General features: G+C 43.3%; 1 protein-coding gene across 2 annotated transcripts in view; it reads right to left on the reverse strand.

The window, feature by feature from the left end:
* Nucleotides 1-21,243, reverse strand: part of LOC132990182 (nucleolar protein 4-like) — a 149,306-nt gene that overhangs the window by 58,750 nt on the left and 69,313 nt on the right. For both annotated transcript variants that reach the window (XM_061058304.1, XM_061058303.1), the window contains exon 5: nt 1,162-1,315. In XM_061058304.1, the coding sequence (XP_060914287.1) occupies nt 1,162-1,315 (154 nt within the window). The remainder of the gene's footprint in view (nt 1-1,161; nt 1,316-21,243) is intronic.

Raw genomic sequence — 21,243 nt, forward strand, 5'->3', positions numbered from 1 at the left:
AGCTTACACAACTACACTCGCATCGCCTCAGTCCCTGGTATAGTACAATGCATTATAGTGCCATTCAAATATGCATGGGCAAGGACACACACACACACACACACACACACACACACACACACACACACACACACACACACACACACACACACACACACACACACACACACACACACACACACACACACACACACACACACACACACACACACACACACACACACACACACACACACACACACGTTACAGTAGCAGGTAATTGCTGCAGCGTTATGAAACAATACGGCTGTCTTCAAAGTGAGCGCTCCCCGCTGCGGGAGAAAGAGAGAGAGTGCAGAGGAGTGACATGCAGTACAGAAAGTAAAGAGAAAATTGTGTGTGTGTGGATGTGAGAAACAGGCAGGTGAAAAAGTAAGGTTGGAGGAGAGAGAAACAAAAGGAAAGAGAAACGAAGCACAGCGGGGGGTCTCCATCCTGACCTTGTTAATATCTGAATCCATTTTCCTGTTTTTTTTTTGCTTTTTCTTCAAAAGCAGAACAAAACTGACACCTTCCATAGAAAATGTGCAGAATGTAAAAAAAAACATCATCTAAGACGCCTGCACAAGTAGACACACACAATCTGCTTCAGTGTGGTGTTTCTATCTAGAGTCCTGGAGGACATCGCTCCTGAACGCAGCGGAGACGTTTCCAGGAAAGACAAAATGAAGAGAGGACGAGTGACAGAGAGCGAGGCAGAGCGAGGAGAGAGTGAAGACACAGACTGTTTAAAATCTGAGACAAATGAGAACACTGTGGCTAACTGTAAGCTTAGCATGATGAAACGCAAATATGGCATTTGAAGGATTCTGAAGAACAAGGTCAAAATCTGCAGCTTTTCTTTAACAAAGCTTTGGACTGTATCCGTTCAACATTGTCTGCTCTCTCTGAAAAGATGGAGATGCTGCAATAGCACAAAGTGAAGGACGAGTCATCTGTACATAACCCTGGTTAGATAACAACAAACAATCACTTCTTATCCAACCAGGTGAAAGAAAGAATCTGAACTGTGTCACCGGGGAACTTTTCCAGCAGCAGACGAGCTGCAGAAGGTCGACGCGCTCCATTCAGCTCGCCGACACGTGTTACAAAATGAATGAAGAGCATTGTTTGTGTTCTTACCGTCGTCCTCCTTGCCGTGTGCGTTCTGGGGACTGTGGCGCATCCTCTCCCCTCGGCTCGCCGGGCTCAGGTCGGACGCCGCTCCCAGATCAGCCGCTAGCCATGTGGGCTCGCTCATCTCTGCCTCCTCCTCGCTGCTCAGTGAACTGTCATCCTGAACGAGACAAAACAGGAAGTGCTTCATCAGTGAACATGAACTCATTTCATACTTTCACATCATCTTAATTTAGAAATCAAACTGCATCATTAGAGTTTAAACACGATCAATATGATATAGATCAAACTAACAGCTTTCACTTTTCAGGCCTTTATCTTCTATTGATCAACACACAATCCTCTCCGTCTGACAATCAGCAGAGTCTTTTTATTTACACAGCAGCGAGAAGAAAAAAACAAAACATATTTCTACGTTTTATAGGATCTAATCAATCATTTACAGGAACTCAAAGGGTTTTTCAAATTCCTCCAGTGGGACAAAACAAGCTGTAATCACTACAACATAATCCTTGATAGAAATGTGCCAGGTCAAAGTTCATCTGCTCCACTAAACTAGAAGTTTAGACAGGCTCAGATTGTTCTTTTGGTTTTGGTTGGGGGAGGGGTTGGACAGAAAAGGTCAAAAAGCTCCAACACTTGTAGTTTGAAAATCAACTTTATTAACAAATGAGTTGTGCCAGAAAAATGCCGCTCTGCTTCTTCATGACAGTGAATAGAGGGCGAGAGGGAGCGGGGACATGGAGCCACAGGTCGGATTTGGACCCTGGCAGCCCGTCCTCGAGGAACCGCCCCGCTGTATACCAACCAGCAACCACCAACACCCTCACACTGTTTTTTTTAAATCCATGAATCTATTGGTGTTTTTGACCTCAAAATATATATTTAACAAAAAATAAAGTGTACCAAAGTTTAAAACACAAAAACATCCGTTAGGTTTTAATTTGAGGGATTTGTTGTTTTCACTCGAGCTCAGTGACATCGTTAACCCCGACTTTACTCTGACGTGTTCCTGCCAGCTCTCAGTGAAAATACCACGAGAAGTCGGGATGAGACGATGTTTGAAGAGAGGTGATTTTTTATCTTATTGGAGCTGTATGCTGAGATCTTCATGCATGTAAGGAAGGTGATTCATTCTCTGTTCATGTAACATTGTCACAAAGGTAAAAATCTGTCCTTTTAGTGTAGGACTGACATCAGCTCCAGAGCCCTGACTCACAGAGCACTCACCACAGCCCAGGTTTCTGAAGCGTAGGCGTTTTGTTCAGCAGGATAATCTTCACAGATGAACGCCATTTTTATGATGTTTGAAGCGTTAATGCGGCCGACAGAAGTAAAAAGCTAACGTTATGCTACAAGCTAACTACACCACGGTGGGATGATTGTGACGTCACTAGCGTTACGCTTCAGACGATCTCCGATAAACTAATCCACGTAGCTTAATAAATAGTTTACTAACATAATATTCACCTTAACCTAAAGATTAAACCTACAGGAGACATCTCCGACTAGTGAGAGAGTTCCCGCCCTCTGTGTCCGGCGTGATGACGTTTAATGTCCCCGACGACCGCTGTAGTCACATTTAGCCGCTTGTTAGCAACCGCCTTTTTAAAGACGCGTAAAAACTTCAAACTTCACAAGTGGAGGTATTACCTAACGTAGTTTATGTGGTCTAACAAAACACCAACATCTCTTCAGCTTGTGTTAACCACAGACCTTATTTCAGGCGTCTAACCACAAACACATTCAAAATCCCCGTTGACTTTTAGACGTTAGACCCCATGGCGCTCAAATGCTAACAAATGCTGACTGGCCCCTTCTTGTTATGTGTTTTCCACCTGTGCTATATGTTTGTACTTCATGTTATATGTACTAAATATAGATTCTATATACTGAAGAATCTTTGTACTGTTCAAAATCAGCAGAATCAGAAACGTCAGGAGTTGTTAGTTGAGCAACTTGTGTTGACACTGGTTAAATAAAAAGACGATTTCTCTTTAAGTCGACATTCATAGAGAAGAGGGATAGAGCACATTAAATCAAATTAACGTCTCCAAACAGCGCTGATCTTCTCTTTACAAATGTGCGTGCCCTGTCGTGTTAATCCACCTTAACTCAGATTAGCCATCGTCTCATGAATGAAACAGTTTTAAGCCATTTATAATCTCTCTTTTGAGCGCTCTGTGAGTGTCGGCCTCCGCGGGAGCAGCCATGACAGCTGCTCCGCCGGTTTAACCCAAACATCAGAGGGAAGAAGAAGAGGCGCGCAGGCAGCAAAATCAAACACAACACGCCGACATGCTGCTCGGTGAGAAGACACCTGCGGGCCTCGCTGGCAGCACAACATCACTCAGAGACGTGTTTCCTCTAAACTCTTGAGCTGCTGCTGCTTCCCCCTCAAACACTTTGACTGTGTTCAATCCAAAAAATGAAACATGCAGCAGTCCCTCCTGGGAGCAGGATTCTTCCTGCCAAAAACTGAAAGAGCATTCATGGAGGAGATTCAAACACTGTAAAAAATAGAGACAGAAATCCTCTGAATGAAACTGAGGGAGCTCTCACTTCTACATGTTTGTGTCAAGACTGAAAATATATTGATTTTAGAGACGATATTTCTAAACAAACAAGACGCTTTGTTACTTCTGTTCTTCGTCATGATGCCTTTGAAGAACTATGAAGGTAACACTGTGGTAACGTTTAATAAAAATAGCAACAGAAGAATTAAAGGAGCAGTATGTAACTATGTATATTGATCCTAGTTTGAGCACGTTTCTGCTCGTGGAGCTTATTAGAAACATGCAGAGGCTTTTTAGGTCGGGTACAATCACTTCTATCTGAACCACTTCTCTTGACCCGCTTCCATCGCTGCAACACCTGTTGACCTGATAACTGCTCTCATATCTGACAAACCGAGGGGCGTCCAAAACGGCCGTGTGGGGGCGTGTCTTAAAAGTGTCTACCTTCTCTGGTCCAAACAAATCCAGAGCATTCAGGAGCAGAATCTAAAGTTAGAAGGAGGACATACTGGCTGCTGCATTGTTGTCAGAGAAGCCAGCACTTCAACATGTTTCCTTAATGATCAGATAGTAAGATACCTTTATCATCTCACTCTCCACACATCTCACTGATTGGACCTTTAAACCATCAGTCTCTCACATGAGAAGAAGACACCCCACAAAAAAGCCACTGGACGAAAATTGAGACGCGCAGAATCGTCCAATATTGACAGAACTTCTCAGAATACTTTGCCGTCTTAAGTGTTTAGGTCTAACACACACACACACACACACACACACACACACACACACACACACACACACACACACACACACACACACACACACACACACACACACACACACACACACACACACACACACACACACACACACACACACACACACACACACACACACACACACACACACACACCTCCATAGCTGTTATCAGCATGTGAAGAGACCTGCACTTTCCGTAATGAGGTCCTGAGTGCTACGACTGCTTTTATGACACACACGCTTTGCAAACAACGAGAAGATTAATGAACGAGCAAAGACCTCAATGACACTCGAGCGGAGGCACAGTAAACTGCTCTTTTCATTACCGCAGTAGCTTTAAAACGTCTTAAATAAAAGAGACACGGAGACGGACGGACGGGCGGATGGACACATGGGTACGGACAGCTTTACAGACAGGTGGAGTGACAGAAAGAGAATTTCCCCGGCTATGTTTTCTGCTTTTTTTACATACATGTCATCCGTCACTCAGAGCTGGAGTGTACGATGAATAATTCAGCAGCACGCATGTGACAGTGAACAAATGCTCGGCTAATAACGAGAGCGGCTGCAGCGGGAGGGGGATGACGGACAGGAACAGGAACAGAGACATGCAAATTAAAAAAAGGCTTTTATTTTGAAATTAAGCCGACATCTAAAAAGATGTTTATCTACTGGTTTAGTCTACAGAGGGTTTTCAAGAATGAATGGTGTGTAGGGGGATGCTCATTCTTTAACACAAAAATACATACACAAGCAAAGTGTAGGGTGTGTGGGTTTACCCCCTGGTCAGCAGTCGGCGGCGAGCTCCGACAGTGAGGTGTCACACAAGCGGCCAGCACAGTTTTGTTGTCGTTTACAAAGTTGGTCAAAAAAAAAAAAAAAAAAGGGAGGTAGTGGATGTCCGTCTTTTTGTTGCTTGGATGTCGGGTCACACACTGGCTCAGCGTCGAGAATCCCCCCGGAGGCTGTGCCCTGTGACTGTGTAAATTAATAAGCCCCGCCCACTACCAGTCAGCCAAACTCGAGAAACAGGACGTCGTTCTTACTAAGAGACTTCAGAACCGAAAGTACTACGACAAAAGAAATGCTTAAAAAAAACGGTTTGCTTGGACATTAACATATTAGACAACAGGGATGTGAAGATGAATCGATTCAAAAGAGTCAAGAGTCATATCGATACTCTGCCAAATTAATCTCAATAATATGTTGAGCGTCAGCAGCTGCAGAGCGAGATTTAGAAAATTGAGGAAGCACCACCGTGTTTTAAATCGGAGGTGTGGAAGCATTTTTGCTTCAACAAGACAGAAAATGAAAGAAGTGAGAAGATAACAGACGAGACAAAAACTGTGTGCAAATATTAAGAAGACAGAACTACACAAATATCACAACAAACATGATGCAGCATGTAATACACACCACAAAGAGAAGCTCCAATCACCTCCCCTTGTTGAGAAAAAAAACATTAAAAGGCCAAACCACACTGACAAGCGAGTTAGCTAACTAATGGAATCTGTCTCAGTCATCATTTGTCTTCAGTCTCATTTTGTAAAGAGAATCATGAGTTGAGTGAATCGTTACATCATATTAGACAAAGGTGAGTTAAACACTGATATCTTTCTGAGCAGATGTAATCAGATGGACGTCTCATCAGACTAAACGAGTGATTCCTCGTACTCACTTCTAAAGAAACTCACCATGTAAACGAGCCACTGCTGCACGTCTGCTAATGAAGGAGTGAGGGTCACGGGGGAGTTTGTGTAATGGTGTTCATGTGAGGTCATTGAGTTCATGTAGAAGAATGGGAGGGTGGGGGGGGGGGGGGGGATAGATGCCGCCTAATCTTTCCTCCTGAACACTATGAGCTTTACAATAAGAAGCTTTTATTGTAAAGAAAGGTGCAGAAAAAACAACACAGAGGTATTGTTGAGGAGTCAGAAACACAAACAGCTGTTCTGCTGCTTTTTTTTAAAAACAACTGGTTTTAATGTTTTTACACTCCGGGACGCCGGCGTTCATGGCGGTGCTTTGTCAGTTCCTGCGCTCAGTAAATACAAAATATTTATCTAATTACTTACAGGCTTTGGGTTTAAATGAAGGTATTAAATCATGGCTGAAGGAGAAACAACATCGTTCTCACACCTAAACATGAGCTCACAAATGTCTGTCGTATATTTTTCTCTTTGTAACTGTATTTTATCCCTGTTGCATTCATAACTGAACTGTTTTCTTTTTCTTGTTTTTTTACCTTCATCTCTATTGTTTCTAAAAGCCTCCCGTGGACAGGTGTTGCAAATTAGCATTTATCTATAAACACTAAGAGCAGTGCATCTGGAACTTGTGCATGGTTAAATGTTACAGCACCAATGTTACTGTATGTCCATGTTAAATAAACAAATAAATAAAATAAAATAGAATAAATAAAATAAATAAAATAAATAAAATAAATAAAATAAATAAAATAAATAAATAAAATAAAATAAATGAAATAAATAAAATAAATAAAATAAATAAAATAAATAAAATGAAATAAATAAAATAAATAAAATAAATAAAATAAATAAAATAAATAAAATAAATAAAATAAATAAAATAAAATAAAGCACTGCTGTGAACCTGTGTATGATGTCAGAGTTTAATTAGTTAGCATTAGCTTTTCTGACACGTTATTGTTCTTAACTTAATTAATGACTCAAAATGAACAGGTTAGTGTGACGGCCCTGTTTGTGGGATTTTGTGACTTAGATTTTTTTATATGCTGTAACTTTCCAACAACGGAGGAATCTTCAGAGATATTTTGCGAGGTCATATTTCGACTCTCATCCATCATCAGGATTTGAAGATTTTCATCGACTCAACAGAAAACCTCGATGTATCACTAACATGCCCTGTGGGACTCCTCAGTGTCCATTTCAAGAAGGAAGAGGAGAGTCGAGTATATTTGACTTCCTGTGAAGCTTCCTGTCCTGAGTCCATGTGGCAGCTCTGACCCGTTTCTGTCCGTTAAAGAAGCTTCTCAGAGGACGAGTTTGAACTGGTCACACTGGATTAGCGTTCTCCTCACAGAGCGAGCACACACACTGAAGGTAGCTGCATGGAGCGCTGCTGCGTCATCATGTGACAGGTTTCTGCGTCTGTCTGAGTCAGTCATCTATTGGAGTAATGTAGAAATAGATACGATAGATAAGCCCGCCGTTCACTCTATGACTGTAGAGAAGCTGTGGTGGAATATCGGCTGCCTTGGTCTTGGCCTTGGCCTTGGCCTTGGTCTTGGTCTTGGTCTTGCCCTGCCCTTGGTCTTGGTCTTGGTCTTGGTCTTGGTCTTGGTCTTGGTCTTGCCCTGGTCTTGGCCTTGGTCTTGGTCTTGGTCTTGGCCTTGGTCTTGGTCTTGGTCTTGGTCTTGGTCTTGCCCTGCCCTGGTCTTGGTCTTGGTCTTGGTCTTGGTCTTGGTCTTGGTCTTGCCCTGGTCTTGGTCTTGGTCTTGGTCTCACCCTGCCTTGGTCTTGGTCTTGTCTCGGTCTCACCCTGCCTTGGTCTTGGTCTTGTCTCGGTCTCACCCTGCCTTGGTCTTGGTCTTGTCTCGGTCTCACCCTGCCTTGGTCTTGGTCTTGTCTCGGTCTCACCCTGCCTTGGTCTTGATCTTGTCTCGGTCTCACCCTGCCTTGGTCTTGGTCTTGTCTCGGTCTCACCCTGCCTTGGTCTTGGTCTTGTCTCTGTCTCACCCTGCCTTGGTCTTGGTCTTGTCTCGGTCTCACCCTGCCTTGGTCTTAGTCTTGACTCTGTCTCGACCCCTAAATGTCTTGGAGCACTCTGGTCTCGGTTAGTTTGGTCTGGACTACAACACTAGAATATAGTTTGATGTGTAAACAGATAATTTAAATAATGAGGATATTGTGACATCAGAGGTCAAATGATCGGAGCTGCAGGTTTGAATGTTTCTGAGTTTCTGAATAAAAATAAGATGATAATTATCGTCTGTAGAAACGAGCTTGAGCAGGTCCTCGTGTTTCTGTTCCATTGTTCAGGGAGCTAATAAGCCTTACAGCTTACTCTTCCTCACAGCTTTATGTTAATCCTTGAGGAGGGAAAAAAGGAAATACTGAAGATTTCCCGCCCGTTTGAAATAAAGAAAAACGCTCTGAACCCGGCATGCTAATCAGCTCGGAGACTACGCACATGAATCAACACTGACGGATGATCAAATGAGACCGTATTTTAATCTACTCTTAATTCCTTTTTCAATTACTATCATCACCAGCCCACATTAGCTCCTTTTCAATTACCTGCTAATCTCGCTGTAATAATCACGGGTTAGCCTGCATCTGTGTGTCGAGGCGTCCCGAGGACCAGGAGCTCGAGGATTCATATCAGAGACGAGGAAACTATCTGATGCTGAATCTGTCTGATTTCACTTTTCATGAAGACGGCTGCAAAATGAGCGGGGGGTGGGGGGGGGGGGGGGGGGGGGGGGCTATCTCTCTCTGGACGTTTAAGACAAACCGCTGCTCTTTTAAAAGACGTGAATTCTTTGAATGTAGAGCAGTTACTCTTTTCACCCTGCAGGGAAGTTACTCCGGATTCAAAGAAAAGAAAACCCCAGAAACGACTTTTTAAACGTACAATATGTAGAATGTTTACTCTAAAATATATTAATTAATTAAAAAAGTACTTTTGTTGAGTACTTACATTACTTCAAATATTTCCAACAATTATCAAAGTCATAGAAATCCTTAAATCAATAGTTGTAAAAGGACTTCTGTGGCCACCATGACATGCACAACGTGTTTCTAGTTGCCATGGAAACACCGGATGTTATGTCAAAGACCGCTACATAAGGAAGCGTGAGCTGCTACTGAAAGCTGCCGTACTGTTGGTGTTTGTGCTGCTGTGATAAAAACATCATGTAAGTTATACTCTGATAGATTAACTCGTCATGACTACGGTCGACTCGGCGGTCGTTTATGATTATGATTCCCCGCCAGCCTCTACGTCATGTTTTATTATTGTTTTGATTGAGAGCCCCCTGGTGGTCGAATTTACACCCTGTGCCTTTAACTGATAGAGTCAGAAATCAGGGAGGGAGAGAGAGAGAGAGAGTGAGAGAGTGGGGAATGACATGAGGGAAAGAATCCACCGGCCGGGTTTGAACCGGGGTCACCCGCCTCGAGGACAACGGGCTCCTACACCTTTCGGAGTTGAATTTAAACATTTATATCCTCATGGGGAATGTGTGGATGAAAACAGAGACAAAAGAAAGGCTGCGCTGTTGGGTTTTCTTCTTTTGAGAAGGAAACATATGGGGCACAGATGGCCTAACGGTTAGGTCCTGCCCCATGTACAGAGGCCTAACCTGTGGCTCCTCCCCCACTGACTCTCTCTCAACGTATAGAACAGATAAAAAACAAACCATTTGCCTGATATCAAGTTTCCTTCTTGCAAAAAGCAAAAGACAGATCAGCGTTTTACCTGCAGTGTTTAGCATGCTGAAATATCTCCTGTGTTATTCAAACATCTTATTGGTTTTCTGCTCCCAGAGGCAGACCCCCCCCCCCATCCTTTTGTTCCCGCCTCCGTTTCTTCTCCTCTCCTCATTTTTCCCTCGGTCAGCCAAACTGAGCCGAGCTAAAAGTCTTTTTAATGTGCGTCCTGTGTTTATTGATGGTGTCAGTAATGAGGCGACCTCATCTGCATACAGATGATCATCAGACGGATGAACACATACACACACCGACTGACACGCGTTTATCTCCCCCTCTCTCTATCGTTATATAATTAATAGTCAAACACACTGGATGCAAATGTTCTTCATGTATGCACACACACTCCTCTTTAGTACGATGTGCGGCTTGTAAATTCTTATTTGATTGGTTTTATTTAACAGAAACAACAGTTTATCTTCTCTGCTTCAGGGCAGAAGAAACAATGCAGGAACAAAACATCCACATATCGTCTCATAGGAGAATATAGGACGAGCCGATAAAACGATAATTATCGCAATATAAATATAAAAAGTGTTTGATCAAAGTTTGATATATTTAAACCCAAACACTGGGAAAGGGGGGCGCTAATGCACCTTAAACAGTAGTTGTAACCCGATATTAAAGAGAAGAAGAAAAAGATGACAAACAGCCAATCATGTCGCAGGGATAGGGGTGGGCGGGCTTACAGACGTTTGAAGCGGAATGAAAACAAAGCCAAAATAAGGAGCTGAGCGATCGCGACAACAAAGAAAACGCTGAGTGTGCCGGCTCAAAGCGCTGAGAAAACATCGTCGACAACAAAGGACGCTCAACCTCCAGAGTTTGGAGATTTACAGTCCGACAAAAAACAGAGAAACGTGCTAACTGTTAACTGAGCCGAAGACAAGTGAAGCTAAAATAGGAAACAACGCAAACCTTTCTCAAAGGCTGACGAATAAAGTCGAGGTTGAGATGGTTAATTGTGGTTTAAACCTTCATTAATGTCAGAAGAACATTTCAGGATCATGAGCTCAGAGCACGCTGCTGGAAAAATGCTGATATGAGATCAGAGATTTGAAACACTTCAAAGTATCAGTTTTCAAATTTCAAATGTATATTTTAAAGAATATGAATGCCAGTCAACAAGAGTGTTTGAGGTCTGGGTGGACCGGCTGAGTTGAGGGTCTGGACAATCCTCTGAACTTCCCAGAAAAACATTGATTTCAGAGTCTGCAGGAGAAGATAAGTCTGCACGCTTGGATTCAGAGAGTGGAGCTCTCATCGTGAAGCTTTGAGCACGAGCTCCTCTGGAAGTGTTCCTCCTCCTCTCAGCTGTGGGAGCTCCACCACACAGACCGACAGTGATGATGATGAAGAAGAATGCTGTGAAGATTATGGAGAGGTGCAAAAGCAGTAAAGTGCACCCGGGATGAATAATTAACAGCCCTCTTTTCCCCCATTGTCTATTTTTACCAGGGGAGGGAGGGGAGGGGGAGGTGAGAGGTGAGAGGAGCAGCTTATGTTTCAGGAGCAAAGAGGAGCTTGTAAAACAGAAACTAAGAGGACGAGAAGAGTGGAAGACACAATCTGAAAATTATGGACAAACGTCTCAAATGTGTTTTTTTATCTGTCATGCCAGGACGGCAGATGAAGAACAGAATCGAGGGGGGGAGCTGAATTGAAGATGAAGAGGAGGAGAGGCTCAATTTATGGACAATCAAGCAGAGGCAGGAGGAGGAGAGAGAGAGGCAGCCGAGCAGATGTGGTGCAGCAGGAGAAGAAGAAGAGAAACGAGCGGAGGGAGGAGAAAAAGGATGAGACATTTCCGCTGTGCTTGATAGAAAAAGGCGGAAGAGGGGGAACAGCTGGAGCAGGGGAGGAAGGAAACCAAAAGATTGGATGATGGAAAATGAGGGAAAGCGAAAAGCAAAAATATAGAGTGGGGAGGGGAGGTGGAGCAGCAGGTGGAAAATATGAGGAGGAATAAATAGAGTGCATTATTTACTACTTTCCTGGTTACACATCAGACTCTGAGTTTGTAGAAAATCAAATCTGCGTCACAACAGAAAACAAGGGATGGGACGTAGGAGAGGACAGCTGAAGAGAGACAGGAAACGTTTGGAGGAGAGAGCGTGGCTTGACATGCAGCAAAGGGCCGAGGTCAGATTCGAACCCAGGGCCACTGCGACAGGGACTATAGCCTCTGTACATGGGGCGCTCAACATAACTGCTAGGCTATCGGCGCTCCGCTAAGTCCCATTTTAAGGGCTGCGTCCTTCAGAGTGATTATGTCAAAGGCTTCTTCAAACCAAGCAGCATTTAAAGGTGAAGACAATGCAGAGGTGCAAAAACCTGCAGTTCCTCGAGTGTCCACTAGAGGCTGTCTGCAGAAGCACAGGAAGTCACATACACACCCATTCAAAAAAGCCAAATATCCAGCATGGAGACAGCTATCAAATGGATTCCAAAGCCCCCTGCAGTAACAGATGAGTGACAACCTCAGGCTTCAGCCATGTTTTTTTACAGTTAATTCTTTCAATGCAGCCGACAGATGTGTCCTTCTTTTACCGGCCAACAAAATCGACCAATCTGATGCATCCTTCATGGCTCAACATATCCTGAGATTATTTGCACAAAAAATCCAAGGAGATGGCAGAATCTCAAGAGGCTGAGTATTAAATGTGTGGCCAAAAAAGTTCAAACTATCTTTAAAATAAGATGTGACGTTGTGATTTATAGTTACAGGTGCAGCTGTTGTGGTTGCTAGGCGACAGGGGCAGCTCTTAGTAATACAAGGGTACCGGTAAGTGCAGGGACAGCTGGTGACGATATGTTGTGGTATTGATATTTTGTCTCCCCCTATAAAACAACGACAACTGAGGTGAGTCCATGTTCACCACAAAACCTTTTTTTTTTTAATCCTACTAGTTCAATTATTTCCTTCTAAACACGAGAATTTAAACAAAAGCTCCTCCCTCTTCACATGGTCCCAGCTGACTTTGGGTCAGATACATGCACTCCTGGTCGGAAGACATCGCTTTACATTTCTGTTTTTGTTGCAGCTGGTGTGTGCACGTGGAGGCAGACAGTATGTGTGTGTGTGTGTGTGTGTGTGTGTGTGTGTGTGTGGTAGAGGCAGTGCATGTGCTTCAGTATACATCTGTAACTCTGTGTAGAAGTGTATTGATTGCAGCTGCCGTCTGTGTGTGTGTGTGTGTGTGTGTGTGTGTGTGTGTGTGTTTCCAGGGAGGAACAGCCGGATCTGGTTCTATGTTGATGCTAAGCTAATCAGGTTAGCAGACCGACCGGACGGACGGAAGGAAGCATCTCCTTCTCTTTCTGTAGCTCGTCTCCTCCCTTTACGTTCACATCCTCCCTCCTCCATCGCCTCCTTCTCCTTTGCCTCCTTCCTCCTACATCCCTGATCTATCCTTTGTCCCTTTCTGTTTTTATTCTCCACCATCTTATCCACTCTGATCACCTCACAGTTTTCTCTGGTGTTGTGAAATCATCTTCACAAAGAGAGGGGAGAAGCTCGATTATCTAACAACATTTCATTTAGCAAAACAAACATTCTGTTTTTCATTCACTCCCAGAATGCTTTGCTCCATAACAACATGACTACCTGGAACATGTGGTGACGTGCTAACTGGCCAGTCTTGACATCTCTCCAGAAAGATGACTTTTCACGGCCCTTTATGAGAGCTCAGAGTGTCTACTTCAAACTTCTGGGAAATCTCCTTCTGTGAAAAGTAATAATCTCTTGTTCAACTTGTTCCGCCCACGCCTTCCACTGCAGCATCCCCTGCAGACGGAGCCACAGGGGGGCCGCGTGAAGCCTCTCTGCAAACAAAAAAAATGACACACCGAGATGCGACGCTTTCCTGGAGGAGCGCAGAGCGGCAGAACGTCTCAGGAACAAATCAGCCGGCTGTGAAAAACTGCAGAACGAGTTTAATGAAGCACTGAGATGATCATTTAACACAAAACAACCAGTTTGTGTTTGATGCTAAGCTAAAGCTACATTCATATTCAGATATATTCAGACACAGACTTTGCACGATTTAAATTAACTACTAGGGTTGCAACTTCTGACTTAGGCCCCGTGTCCACTTAGCATTTTTTTCCGGGCATAATAGTGCTGGCCCTGTGATTGGCTGGGTGTAACCCTGCCTGTCGCCCAATGGCAGCTGGGATCGGCTCCAGTGGCTCGGTGTTTTCTATTTTAGGAATACAATTTTTAAATAAAATAAAAGGAAATAAAAGGTTTTTCTTTTTTGAAGCTCAAGATCTATGCTGACAGAAGTGAGCTTCCTTCTTTTTAACAATTTTGACAAGTGAATTTTATGCCTATATAAATTAACAGGTGCAGCAGGTGATCTATATAAAACTTTGAATAAGGTAAAGTATGAAAAGTAAATGAAGTTAGGGAGGTCTAGGGGAAGGAAAAATCGAGCTATTCTAAGATTCAAATGAATCTTTTTGGAGCATTTTGAGATTAGATAATGATAAGTAAGGACCCTGTTTGCAGGACTAAGAAGCTGACTCTGTTCTTCACCTTAAAGCAGTCTAAAGTAACAACACAGACAGACCCTCAAACAAGTTACTTTGAGGGTATGTCTGTAATGTAACAAGCTCAGGACGATATGACCGACATCGAGAACATGATAATGCCAAAGTGTTGTGTTGCTAATGTTGCAGTTTGGTCAGAACGGTCGAGACTGTCTTTGAGCTGCTTTTGGTTTTTGAGACTCTTTTCTCCTCCATGTTTGGATCATCTCTTCTGAATTTACGTTCATAGTTGGTGCTGATTTTATTTTACACATCAGCCTGATCACAACCGTCCTGAGTGGAGGGACACAATATGAATATCATTTAGAAAATCAATTAAGGTGGACGTTTCCCCCCACATGGAGGGGCTGGGGGGCTGGGGGGGGTGGAGGAGGAGGAGGAGGTGGGGGTTCCTCTGCTCAGCCTCTTTGTTCTCTTTGTTTTAAAGGCAGCGGTGGTGGTGGTGGTGCAGAGCTGGACCCTCAAGCCTCCCGAGCTGTCAAATTGGCATCTTTCCACCTACCTACCTCCCTCCCTCCCCCATCCAGCCATCACTCTCTCCCATCACCCCACCTCCTCATTTATCCTCCTGTTATTCCAGCCTCCCTTCCCCCCCACCCCCCATCCCATCATCCTGCCAACTCCATCCCCGTCTACTGCTGCCCTCCCCGTCGCTCCACCATCAGCCTGCCACCTCCTCCCCCCTCCTCATCGTCCACTCCTCCCCCCCCTCTCTCTCTCTCTCACTGCAGCTCTCTTAGATGTTTCTATTCTGTGCCCATCAGAAGTAAGAACCGCTCTCTCTCTCTCTCTCTCTCGCCCTCTCGCAATCATGTTTCACAGCTTCCATGGAAACTGATTCAGGGTGGAGGTCCGTTATGGACAATGTTGATTCAGTGGAATTCTGAATCCTGGACTGGGGCTACTGGTCCCTGTCATCACTGTCATCATCATCATCATCATCATCATCATCATCATCATCATCACACCTCTGCACTCAGCACGTCTGATTCGCTCTGTGAGAAGTTGTGATTGGTCAGTGGGATAAATTGGCTTCAAAGCTGTATCGCACCATCACAACCTATATTGCATGCACTGTGTGTGTGTGTGTGTGTGTGTGTGTGTGTGTGTGGAACTACTTTATGTGGCTTTTTATGTGCAGCTCTTTGAGGCGAGCGAGTGATGCTGCTCCTGTATTTCCACTTATTAATGTCACAAAATTAGGGATGCACTGATTGTGAAAACCAGGGACAATACCGACGTTTCAAAATATCACATTTCAATCATGATTTTTACGATTCTGATACCGATGACGAGTCAAAAGCCGTTTTCACAAACGCACTCCTGTAAATTTCTACAAAATTTCAGGAGCACGGCCCCTGAAATCCTCCTAAACTTCTTGGTCTCAGCTTGTGTTGTTGGGTTCTTGTGTTGCCTGGGTTCTTATGATGGTTCTTGTGTTGCCTGGGTTCTTATGATGGTTCTTATGATGGTTCTTATGATGGTTCTTGTGATGGTTCTTCTGATGGTTCTTATGATGGTTCTTGTGATGGTTCTTATGATGGTTCTTGTGATGTTTCTTATGATGGTTCTTGTGATGGTTCTTATGATGGTTCTTATGATGGTTCTTGTGATGTTTCTTATGATGGTTCTTGTGATGGTTCTTCTGATGGTTCTTATGATGGTTCTTGTGATGGTTCTTATGATGGTTCTTGTGATGTTTCTTATGATGGTTCTTGTGATGTTTCTTATGATGGTTCTTGTGATGGTTCTTGTGATGGTTCTTGTGATGGTTCTTCTGATGGTTCTTATGATGTTTCTTGTGATGGTTCTTATGATGGTTCTTATGATGGTTCTTGTGATGGTTCTTATGATGGTTCTTGTGATGTTCTTGTGATGGTTCTTGTGATGTTCTTGTGATGGTTCTTGTGATGGTTCTTGTGATGGTTCTTATGATGGTTCTTATGATGGTTCTTGTGATGTTTCTTATGATGGTTCTTGTGATGGTTCTTGTGATGGTTCTTATGATGGTTCTTGTGATGGTTCTTGTGATGGTTCTTGTGATGTTTCTTATGATGGTTCTTGTGATGGTTCTTGTGATGGTTCTTATGATGGTTCTTATGATGGTTCTTGTGATGGTTTTTGTAATGGTTCTTATGATGGTTCTTGTGATGGTTCTTATGATGGTTCTTGTGATGGTTCTTATGATGGTTCTTGTGATGTTTCTTATGATGGTTCTTGTGATGGTTCTTGTGATGGTTCTTATGATGGTTCTTATGATGGTTCTTGTGATGGTTCTTATGATGGTTCTTGTGATGGTTCTTGTGATGGTTCTTGTGATGGTTCTTGTGATGGTTCTTATGATGGTTCTTGTGATGGTTCTTATGATGGTTCTTGTGATGGTTCTTATGATGGTTCTTGTGATGGTTCTTGTGATGGTTCTTGTGATGGTTCTTATGATGGTTCTTGTAATGGTTCTTGTGATGGTTCTTGTGATGGTTCTTATGATGGTTCTTGTGATGGTTCTTGTGATGGTTCTTGTGATGGTTCTTGTGATGGTTCTTGTAATGGTTCTTGTGATGGTTCTTGTGATGGTTCTTATGATGGTTCTTGTGATGGTTCTTGTGATGGTTCTTGTAATGGTTCTTGTGATGGTTCTTGTGATGTTTCTTATGATGGTTCTTGTGATGTTTCTTATGATGGTTCTTGTGATGGTTCTTGTGATGGTTCTTGTGATGGTTCTTCTGATGGTTCTTATGATGTTTCTTGTGATGGTTCTTATGATGGTTCTTATGATGGTTCTTGTGATGGTTCTTATGATGGTTCTTGTGATGTTCTTGTGATGGTTCTTGTGATGTTCTTGTGATGGTTCTTGTGATGGTTCTTGTGATGGTTCTTATGATGGTTCTTATGATGGTTCTTGTGATGTTTCTTATGATGGTTCTTGTGATGGTTCTTGTGATGGTTCTTATGATGGTTCTTGTGATGGTTCTTGTGATGGTTCTTGTGATGTTTCTTATGATGGTTCTTGTGATGGTTCTTGTGATGGTTCTTATGATGGTTCTTATGATGGTTCTTGTGATGGTTCTTGTAATGGTTCTTATGATGGTTCTTGTGATGGTTCTTATGATGGTTCTTGTGATGGTTCTTATGATGGTTCTTGTGATGTTTCTTATGATGGTTCTTGTGATGGTTCTTGTGATGGTTCTTATGATGGTTCTTATGATGGTTCTTGTGATGGTTCTTATGATGGTTCTTGTGATGGTTCTTGTGATGGTTCTTGTGATGGTTCTTGTGATGGTTCTTGTGATGGTTCTTGTGATGGTTCTTATGATGGTTCTTGTGATGGTTCTTATGATGGTTCTTGTGATGGTTCTTGTGATGGTTCTTGTGATGGTTCTTATGATGGTTCTTGTAATGGTTCTTGTGATGGTTCTTGTGATGGTTCTTATGATGGTTCTTGTGATGGTTCTTGTGATGGTTCTTGTGATGGTTCTTGTGATGGTTCTTGTAATGGTTCTTGTGATGGTTCTTGTGATGGTTCTTATGATGGTTCTTGTGATGGTTCTTGTGATGGTTCTTGTGATGGTCGGGTTATATATGTCTGTTGGGTATCGTGCACTTTGGGTTCTTTTCTGTTGAATTGTATTTAATTATTTTTAGTATTTTGCATTTGTTATGTTCTTGCTGTTGTTTCTGTTCTTCTGTGTTTGGTTTAGTTTGTTCTTGTTTTTGTTGTTTGTCAAAGCACTTTGTAAACCTGTGTTTTTAAAAGGTGCTTTATAAATAAAGTTATTATTATTATAAATTATTATAAATCCCTGTCAGTAGAAGGGGGGGGGGGTCTCCTGAGGTAAGACATGAAGCAAACAGAACGACACAGAAGTGGCTGAAGAAGCAACAGAGTCCGCTATACGACGCCATAATGAGAATATTTGTCTTTATATCAATGCTATGTCAAGTTCAACAGGACCAACATATCAACTTCAGAATGGAGAAGAACATACTGGAGAACAGGAAACATGCAGCAGCAGGTTCATTAGATAGAGATGGTAGAGGTGGCGTGCAGACAGTCTATAGAATAAATGTCACCACCCCCTTCCCACTAAACTATATCCTGCTGTATTCTCACATCAGCTCACTCTGACTTTCTGCAGAAAAAATACTAGAGGGGCCGTCAGGAGAAATTCTGGATAAAGTGACAAATGTGTCTGTTTGCGATCACACATACAGCTCCTCCTGAAGTTATCAGGAGTTTGATGCTAATGTGAAAGCACTGAAAGAGACGAGCAGAAACAGAGTTTTAAATCCACTGAAGTCCAGTCAGCTACTGGTTCCTCTAAAAGACATTTGACGACAAATGACTTACTTCTTCCCTCATCCAGACAACATCAACCTGCACCACTAAGGCCTCATAGAGCGACCGTCACGCCCCCTCTCTGAGAGAATTAGCACGCTGGAATAAAAAAATCTTGAGCTGTCGCCTGACAGACGTTATCTGTGGAGGTATTTATCAGGTCCTCCAAACATTTTCTGAAAACATCTGCAATAACGTCAACATTAGCGAGAGGACGGGGTAGGTCAGGAACACCATCACCCAGCTTAGTCAAAGAGGGAGACAAACCCACACCTGGGTGGTCTGTTTGCTGCCGGGGACTGGATGTGGAGAGCAGACCTGCAGAGGAAGCAGCTGCAGTTTGTGCCTCACATCACTGAGTCCACGCTGCAGCTGGACTTCATATTGTGGTCGCATTCATCAATTAATGCTTAAGCTCACTCTGCCATGGAGGAAGCCCATGACCGCAAAAGAGCAGAGTACAAGGCCCTGAGGGACACCTGATGAAGGATGGAGGATGGAGAGCCAAGCGTTGGGCTGTGGAGGAGGGGTGCTGGGACTTTGCACACCGGCCACTCTGTAGAAGATACAACACTTTGCATCACAGGAGAGGGATGGAGAGTGTAAGAAATGAAGCATTTCTTTTAGCGTTGTATCAATCTCATCAAGTTACTCTCCGACAAACAGAAATCTTCCTCATATCTAAACTCTATAAACACACTACAACACATTCGATGTCTTCACAGCTCCAAGCGGAGAAACATCCGACTGCTCGTGCTGCAATCAGTTAGAAGAAAAAATAAGACGAGGGGACAAAAAGTCGTCCATCACTCAGTGAGATTTACAAGGTGCACGGACGACGAGCAGACTGACGGGGTCGGGTGATGAACTGTGAGATATTCATCTTCAGTTTGTCACTCCGTCTTCTCCACATCATTCAGACCTTTACTGTCACTCTGTGTGTTGTTGGCCATTGTTGGCAACAATCAATAAAGCACAACAGCTTTATGGCAACATGAGCATTTTTTTTTAAGTCATCCATCTACAGTTAATCTGCACCATATCCCGTTATTTCTCTGATTATCTAATTCTGTTATTCGTCCTTTAAAGGGATACTTCACCCATTTGCATTAATCTTTGTATCATTAGAAACCTGGTAGTATTTTTGAATGGTCGTGCATCCCGCCCTCATTTTCCCCTGAGATGGGAAATCTTTGTCTGTTTCTAAGTCTGAAAAGGCCGGCCGCTGCCAGCTCAGCAGCAGAGACATAAGGCCTGCCTCTCGGCGGCGGTGAGGACGAGGAGCTGGGGCCGGCTCGAGCTGGGGCGGACTGGTAGTGTCGGTGCTCTCACTGTTTGTCTATGGACACAGACATAGAGTCTGTTTTCTGACAGGAATTTCCAAGATCAATTCTGGAAGAAATCTCTGAATCAGTTGAGGAAACGGTCTCATGTGTTGAAGTAAATATGTCTGTAAATGTTTTTATTTCTATATTTCTACTGCTATACTGTATATTTTGGAGAAACTGTAACGATCGAATTTCCCTCTGGGATTCATAAAGTATTTCTGATTCTGAACTAGAGGACCTTAGTGGGAGTGGCCTGCGGTGCTGTGCATTCTGGGATTTGGTGTCTTTCATCCACATGAGCCAAAAAGACACTTTCTGCCTTTTCTCAGCCAAGAAGGCACCAACTTCAAAATGTATTTCACATTTCTACATATATGACCCAATGTCAACACAGATTCATGTTTCAACGGGTGAAATATCCCTTTAAGGTGAATCTTTTGCATCCCAACAGGAACATTTCAATGACATCAAAATCCCAATAAAAACATGAGAATAAGCAGGTTTTCTTTCCTTATCTCGTCCCCCTGATAGACGACCATTAACGCTCACATCAATTAGGTGTTTTTCAATAATAAAACCTGATAAATATAGACTGAGGGAGGAGACTGAACACCACACAGGCACCATGTAAACGCCTCACAGAAAACCTCCATCACACCGGTTTACTGTACAAAACGCACTTATTCAGTGAGTCATCTGCGTGGACACATTGTAAAAAAAAAAAAAAAAAGAGTTTACGTTGACGACGGCGCTCTGTTCAGGTGGGTGAGAGCGTCGTGGTTAGGCCGTTAATTATCACAGGTCAGGACAGACGTTTCCTGCTGTGATGGAAAATGCACACGATGCCTGTCATGGCAGAGTGTGCTACACAGAGCTGGAACAGTCGGCCATGTTTAAACACACACTAACACGTCCAATCGGACCAGCACATGATAACGGGGGAAGGAAAATGTGAAGCTGCGACTGTCAGTCACTCAGTCGCCATGACGGCCGCTCAGTATTCAGCACGACTGCGACGTCTTATTTCTGATTGCATCCATCTCTCACAGAGATCGATGAGAGCTGGAGGGAAGAGGAGAGGATCATTTCTGAACTGAGAGAGAGGTGAACGTATTGAT

The sequence above is a fragment of the Labrus mixtus genome, chromosome 15, assembly GCF_963584025.1.
Source record: "Labrus mixtus chromosome 15, fLabMix1.1, whole genome shotgun sequence".
NCBI classification, from domain to species: domain Eukaryota; kingdom Metazoa; phylum Chordata; class Actinopteri; order Labriformes; family Labridae; genus Labrus; species Labrus mixtus.